The sequence below is a fragment of the Somniosus microcephalus genome, chromosome 17 (assembly GCF_052327205.1).
Source record: "Somniosus microcephalus isolate GS21.2 chromosome 17, FLI_Smic_1.0, whole genome shotgun sequence".
In the NCBI taxonomy this organism is placed as follows: Eukaryota; Metazoa; Chordata; class Chondrichthyes; order Squaliformes; family Somniosidae; genus Somniosus; species Somniosus microcephalus.
Window position 1 is genome coordinate 48,706,108 of NC_141003.1, and position 7,812 is coordinate 48,713,919.

A 7,812-nucleotide genomic window follows, 5' to 3' on the forward strand; every position below is an offset into this window, starting at 1 on the left:
GGAAATACAGGAAACTTTCTGATATCCAGCACTGACGGGACTGAGCTGGTGCCGTACCATCAAAAGTGCCGGACATACCAGCGTTAATGTTGAAACATACGGAACTGAAAAGCTCCGTGTGTATCAACAAACCCTGTTGCTTAGCAGCAGCTTCAAAACAGTCAGCTGCAGCTGCAAGCGTCTCTAGCTGAAGCTGTTGCTATAGCTACAGACCTTGCAGTGCCTGACTGGGGGGGGAAAAAAAAAGCAACGAGAACTAAAAAAACTTATAGAAAACGGCTCCTGATTTTTGCCGTTAGATCGAGTATTCCGGACATATAACCTCCAGATAAACCAAAGTTTCCTGTATAGTGAACAGTGAGGAGGATAGTGATGGACTTCAAGAGGACATAGACAGGCTGGTGGAATGGGCGGACACGTGGCAGATTAAATTTAATGCAGAAAAGTGTGAAGTGATACATTTTGGTAGAAAGCATGAGGAATGGAAATATAAACTAAAGGATACAATCCTGAAGGGGGTGCATGAACAGAGAGACCTAGGGGTATATGTGCACAAATCATTGAAGGTGGCAGGACAGGTTGAGAAAGCAGTTAAAAAAGCATACAGGATCCTGGGCTTCATGAATAGAGGTACAGGAAACACTTTTTTTTATCCGGCACCAACGGGACTGGCGTGGTGCCGGTTTATCAAAAAGTCCAGATTACAGAGAGGTATAGTAAAAGGTACGAGAGCCCCGTACACGGCCACAGATCCAGGCATCCCTGTTGCATGGCAACAGGTGCAAGAACCCTGGCCACAGATCCAGGTGTCCCTGTTGCATAGCAGCAGGTGCAGGAACCCCGGTTACACGGCCACAGATCCAGGAACGGCCAGTAATATGAAGTAAAACTTACCTGAACCTACTCCTGAATTTTGCCGGTTAACAGAGATTTCTGGTTATTTAGGTGCCGGTAAATCGAGAGTTTCCTGTATAAAGTACAAAAGCGTGGAAATTATGATGGACCTTTATAAAACACTGTTTCAGCCCCAACTGGAGTAATGTGTCCAATTCTGGGAAGGATGTGAAGTCCTTAGAGAGGGTGCAGAAAAGATTTACGAGAATGATTCCAGGGATGAGGGACTTCAGTTACGTGGATGGACTGGAGAAGCTGGGGTTGTTCTCCTTAGAGCAGAGAAGATTGAGAGGAGATTTGATAGAGGTGTTCAAAATCATGAGGGGTCTGGACAGAGTAGATAGAGAGAAACATATTCTCATTGTCAGAAGGGTCGAGAACCAGAGGATACAGATTTAAGGTGATTGTCAAAAGAACCAAAGGCGACATAAGAAAAAACTTTTTCACTGGGCAAGTGATTAGGATCTGGAATGCACTGCCTGAAAGGGTGGTGGAGGCAGAGTCAATACGGTTTTCAAAAGGAAGTTGGATAAGTACCTGAGAGAAACATTTGCAGGGCTACGGGGAAAGGGCGGGGGAGCGGGACTAGCTGAGGTGCTCTTGCAGAGAGCTGGCACGGGCTTGACGGGCCGAATGGCCGCCTTCCGTGCTGTAACCATTCCATGATTCATTCTATGATTCTAAAACCAAACAAATGAAGACATACTAATATATACAGAGAAGTGTGCAGCAACTGAGAACTTCGGATATCCTAAAGCAAGGATGCCCAAGCTTCTGTTTTCAGGGGCCACATAGGTGCAGACCACGGGGCCTCGGGCAATGTATAGGGGTAGAATTTCTGCAGGGGTTCTCACGATCTCCCGCTGTAACTTGAGCATAAATGTCAGAGAAGCGGTGTAATGGCTGTTTTAAAATGTTATTTGATAAATAAAAGTGCTTATAAGCCACTTGGCTGCCAGAGGCATCACACCCACACCGTATCTTCATATCTGAAAGGCATAGCACTAGTGTGGCAACAGACTTAAACACGGGACTTTTCAAACTGCCAGGCCCACAAAATAAAAATATATATATAAATGCAAGTTGAACTAAGTAATGTGTGCTTCAAAGTTCAAGATTGCCAAAACTTGGGGTCATAGAATGAATCATAGAATGATTACAGCACGGAAGAAGGCCATTCGGCCCGTCGAGCCTGTGCCAGCTCTCTGCAAGAGCACCTCAGCTAGTCCCACTCCCTCGCCCTTTCCCCGTAGCCCTGCAAATGTTTTTCTTTCAGGTACTTATCCAACTCCCTAGAGCACGAGCATAAATTCAAGTGATCATAGTCTTCCGAATCATTGCATGTTAACTGCATTGCAAGAATACTGTTAAAAGGGGAGCTTTTCTATTCACACTTGTGGATGAATTGATCAAGTAGGTTCATATTTTGATGGGGGGGGGGGGGGGTGGAAGAGAAGAAAGGTGTTATTAAAACATAACCCAGAAAGAAGAGATTGTGAATAATGAAAACTGCTGTTTTATAAGAGCTTTTATAAAAAAAAAAAAAAAAAATTAGAAGTTGCATTGCAAGGAGTTCCATGAGTCTATGCTATTAGAGGTCACATTTACAATGAATTAATATACTGTAGTAATATTGTGCCCGTTTAACTTTATTTGTCACACTGTTCAGCTTGTGATGATGCCTGTGATGCATGTACTGGAGAAGGCCCAGAAGAATGCATCAACTGCACAACTGGGTACACAATGGAGGAGCGAAAATGCGTAGGTATGCGATGCACTTATGGCTGATGAGATCAGCTTTGAATGAATTGTGTAGCAGATGCTGGAATCTCTGTCTTGCTGCTGATCTTAGACCAAACACTAATCTATGTGATGATTTTTTTTTTATATTAAGCCTCCGAAATGTAAAGATCACTTTCTTTATCTTAATTTTAAACTGGCCATATCCAGTGGGCAACTTGAAAATTGAGGGGAGAGAGAGAGAGCACAAGAAAGGAGCATGTGTGTATTTGTGTGTTGCATGATAACATAACTCTTCTCATAACGGAGAACATGGTACTGGCTAAAAAAATCAGCTGACAATATTAGTGGAAGTAGTAAAGATAAGTTTAAAATGATACATTTATTAATGCAGACTGATGGACCTAAGCTTACTCTGCGCTGCCCAATCATCACCTAAACTAGCTATGGGCCAGAAGTTTAATCAATTCAGCGGCTGTCATTTCAGGAAAAGATCCATTTCAATACATGTAACATTGCATGAGGTTCAGTTTACCAGCTTATCTCCGGCTGTTTTTCTTTCTCACTTTAGCCTGTTCTGAGATTTCTAAATATATGGGCTGTAAAATACCTTTAACTTGCCCCTTTCTCTCCTCTCCAACCCATAGTTAGTGCCTTCTTGAATTGGGAAAATAGGAACTCTGTTCAGTTATTGGATTCAAGATAAGAAAAGTAGCCTGTGAAAGTCACACATCATGTGGACACTCCGATGTGGAGCTTAAAGAAATATGGCAGCTAGTGATTCCCTGGTGGAGTAGGTGAGATGCTTGCCCACACATTTAATATTAGAACTCATTAGTGCCACTATTGGCTACATTTTTTACCTATTTGTTCTTTCCATGTGGCGTACTATTCCCAGGCCTACGCTAATATTGGGCCAACGTTTGCGATCGGAGGCTTCCTGTGGGCGGATGTCTCCGACCTGCAAAAAATCTGCTGGTGGCTCAGGAGATACGGAGGCTTGCGATTTTGGGCCTGCGCAGGCAGAGCTCAACATATCCCAGGGGCGCTTGCGGTTCATAGACACCCCTGGGATCACGTGGGCCGGCCCAACCAATGAAAGAAGGGAATCCCCATTCATACTTATGCGAGTTCCATACGTAGCGAACTCCAATAAGTATGAATGGGGATCACTTAAAATAAAAAAGTGATGTGCTACCCCAGTGTTGTTCAATAGAAATTACTACACATGAAATAATTGTTTTTTGATTACATATTTAAAATTAATAAAAATGCATTTTAATTTAATATTTTATACAAAAATTAATTTTTTTGAAAAAAATATGTTTTTACGGGGCTAAAGATAATCTTACCTTATTGAGTATTTTTAATTCATAAATGAGTGATAAAATTTTATTTTTCTATTTTTTAAAACTCTTATGCGTAAGAATTTGACAGGCATTCAGCGGGCAGATAGCCCAACTCTCCACCCACAGAGGCCCATCTCCTGGGGATGCAGAGGGTATGTCAAGAGGATTCTTGATTGCTTTCTAACTGGCCATTAGAAAGTGCCTCAACACGACTCTCTGATTTCCCCCCACCCCGGGCCGGTAGCTAAGCTAAGCATCTGGCCTCTGCTTGGTGCGTTCCCACATTGACGCAGCAGAGATTGGGAAATCCTACATGTGGAAACCTAAGTCCTATCCCACTCCAATGCACAGCCTGTTGGACCTGTAAAGTGATGTGCTACCCCAGTGTTCAATAGAAATTACTGACTAGCCACAGACGTGGCTACAGCAACACTGTTTTAGCCACATGCACTAATTTTAAACGCCTTCCATGCACTCACAAAATACAGCTAAATGTACTTCATGTATATATTTATTATTATTAACAAACATCTGCCACCATTCAGTAACCAAGGAAGTAAAGCACTCACAATGTTCCTAAAACACTCGCACACTCTGCTTTTTTGTTATACCATATTATCAACAAATGTACAAAAAGGTTAAAGTACATATACATATGCGTGTTGAGATCATATACCCAATGACTGTGTCTATTACTCATTTTTTATTTACTAATCAGAAATGCAGTTAGCCACATCTGGATTTCCAAGCCACATGTGGCTAGTGGTTACTGTATTGGACAGCACAGTGCTACCCTACAATTTTAAACTTTTTTTTACATCCCTTCCATAGGAATAGGAAGCATGCGGAATAATTTAGCTTTGTCACGGTGCGGACTTGGATAAATATAGCTCTAATTCCAACATGCTTCAGTCTTGTTCAGTTTAGGTCATTCACAGCAATGCTGTGCTGTGGTATACTGTACAGAAAATAACATGCACTATGAAACTGCTTAGGAGCTTAAGTCAGATTCACCTTTTCTTTCATTTTCCCCCCCCCCCCCCCCCCCAAACTGGATTATTGTTCTGTGGTGGGGAGTAGGGGAGAGAAGGGAATTCCATAGCATGCTAATTTTAGTGCACTGGGATTCCTTTATTAAAATTAAATTAAACAAAAAAACAAAGATTTGAAGAGTTATGCAATGTTAAGTTTCAAATTTTGTTCAATTTCCCCGTGTTTAGATATAAACGAATGCAGCCTGTCTGATGAAGTGTGTATGCGTGAAAATGAAGACTGTGTTAATACTGAAGGCAGCTTTAAATGTGTCTGCACTGAAGGCCACGAAGACCGAGATGACGCCTGTGTAGAAATAAAAGTACCAGGTATGCTGAAGTTTCAAATTCCACTTGCATCAGGTGATGGCTTTTATTTAACTCAGAAATTAATATGAGCAAGTTGCTTAATAAAGTAAATAGAATTAAAATACTTTTCAGTGCTAACGGAGTCAGATCCTCATCACCACTTTAAAAATATTGCCACTGTAAAATTCAGTCAATGCCAAGGACTTTTAAGGTTAGAAAACTTTTAAGGAAATTAGAAATAGTTAGCTGGTTTAATTCTTCTAATCTTCTGGTTTAGACCGCCCTTGTATATTGTTGGCATTGAGAATCCTGGCAATGCTAGGTACTACTGATGGGTACTTTCACTGAAGTTATTTACAGTGCACTTGCTCTTGCTCTTTTTGTATCAATAATGCACAGGCACCTAAGTGGGAAAGAGGTGAGATGGACTCCGAGATCAAACCTTATCCATCCATTTCGACATAAAATGTAAAATTGAAATCTGTTCATCTGAATTTGAGTCCAGAGTTGAATAAATAGAATTCCCAGGCTTTTTTGAGTAGGAAAGTAATAAAAACCCAAAGTTCTAACCATGACTTTAAAGGGAGGAGCAGAGATGCTGACTATTACGATTCTTCCAACTTGTATGCAAACTCAGATGAGTCTGCCATCTATTTTTCTCCACTAGTCACAGAAGCACGTCATTTTATTGCCTCTCTGTATTGCAGAACCACATGTGCAAACTTCTGTTGCAGTTTCTTCATGTTTCAAAAGTGAATCTTGGTTTGTTTTGACCACCACACCTTCCTCAAGGAAGGAAAGACTTTCGAAACAACTACACATGTGCAAACTTCTGTTGCAGGGGAAGGTCCATACTAATCAATGAGCAAAACACTGCCTCACTGGCGTGCAAGCTGTTTAGCATCTTCCATCCTCTGCTGAACCGAAAGGCTGGTCTGTATCTGCCTACAAGTCCGCCTGTGTTTACAGTGTGTTGTCAGAAGTAGTGCTGCCACCAGAGATGCCAACACAAAACATCTCTCGTTGTGTGTGCCTTCTTTGGCACCATGGGCCTGCTGGTGTGCCCAGTCCTAATTATCATCCTATAAAATAGTGAAGGGAGTGGGGGTTGATGAGGAACGCAATGTTACAAGACTATCCTGCTCACCAGTGTGTGCCTCTTATTAACCGATAAAGAGCTGCCCTGGTGGCAAATTTATACTGATAAATATAGCTAGGCCCTGCTTGCACCCAGTGCATAGTGAGCATGTTGCACAAGATTACCCAATATGTACTGGCTGCATGCAAAGCCCCACCAGCAGCGTTGGAGCCTTGCACACTTCTATAATTTGTAGCCAAGGTCATGCTATTTTTGGCTACGTTATCAAAGGGGTGGCATTGATACAAAAAGGCAGTTACATGTGCTTGAAAATGATGGCATTTCCCAACACAAGTGACTTTATCTGGCTAAAAAGAATGGCCCTCTACTGAGAAGAAAATGGGGGTAATTTTGACTTTTGAAGTCCATGGAAATAAAAATCAGGAGAGCTGTAAAACGGACTGCTGATTCAGCGTCGCCAGTTTTACACTATCGCACAAAGTCAAAATGACCTCCAGTGACTTTACAAAAATATCAATTGCCAGGCCATGACCAGTATTGGCAATGGGGACTTCAGTTTGATAACTTTTCTTTTGTTTTCTGCAGTAGAAGTGGAGGATTCTGAAGAGCAAAATGCTGTTGCACCTGAAGTTTTAGCAGATGTTGCCCCTCATGAAGACCTTTGACCCACAGTTCAACATATTAGTTTGTCTTGTACAAAAATCTGCGGGTATATTTTAAAAAGGACTGTCATTTATAAATGATGTAGATGTTATTTTTCAACCAGAAAGTTAAACATGTTGCCAATGTGATTTGTTTACATGGCCAAAAGCTGCCAGTTCCTGGCCTGTGTCCATTTTAAACTCCTTGGGTCAAAATGCTCTTTACGGATTTATTTGTGTCACAAATATTTAGTTTCACCTTGTCTATCCTTTTATGTGAACAAATTTGTCAATAAAAAACATTTTGTAGTGTTTTTGCTGCCAGTGAGTCTCCCTGGAATGCTGAAAAGTTTTAACATTGATACATGACCTTTATGTAGTGACACTGAGCTTCATATCTAAAGATTTTAACATCTGAACCGTTTTCAGTTGTGTATGTACTTTTTGTTGTTGTGATTTTCATATCTTCATTAGTTGGAGGTTAGAGTTTTGTTTAAAATGGGTATTGCAAAATGGAAACTATGGTTTTGACACTACATCTACTCTGGATTCTGATTTAAACTTGAATGACGGTGATCATCCAAACAATTTCTCTTTCTCCTCGATGCCGACTTGCGTGTTGATCACTTCCAGTATTTTCTCTCATTTCAGACTTTGATATTTCTAGGGTTTATTGGTACTTTACCCCTAATTCCTGAATTAGGAGATCATTGCATCACATATGAGAATCTGTCTCTGCAATCTAACCC

At 41.2% G+C, this 7,812-nt stretch overlaps 1 protein-coding gene across 3 annotated transcripts in view; it reads left to right on the forward strand.

Annotated features, from left to right (window-relative positions):
- creld2 (CRELD disulfide isomerase 2) overlaps window positions 1-7,377 on the forward strand; it is a 30,410-nt gene extending 23,033 nt beyond the window's left edge. Inside the window, exons 8-10 of one of the 3 annotated variants that reach the window (XR_015081560.1) lie at window positions 2,564-2,659; window positions 3,282-3,431; window positions 5,204-5,313. Coding sequence is in view for 2 of the 3 variants with exons in the window: in XM_086010311.1 (XP_085866437.1) it covers window positions 2,564-2,659; window positions 5,204-5,344; window positions 7,008-7,087 (317 nt within the window). In the remaining variant the exon portion in view is untranslated. Of the gene's footprint in view, window positions 1-2,563; window positions 2,660-3,281; window positions 3,432-5,203; window positions 5,345-7,007 lie in introns of those variants that run through there. The other 2 variants (XM_086010312.1, XM_086010311.1) reach the window with 2 other exon arrangements.
- Window positions 7,378-7,812: the final 435 nt, after the last annotated feature.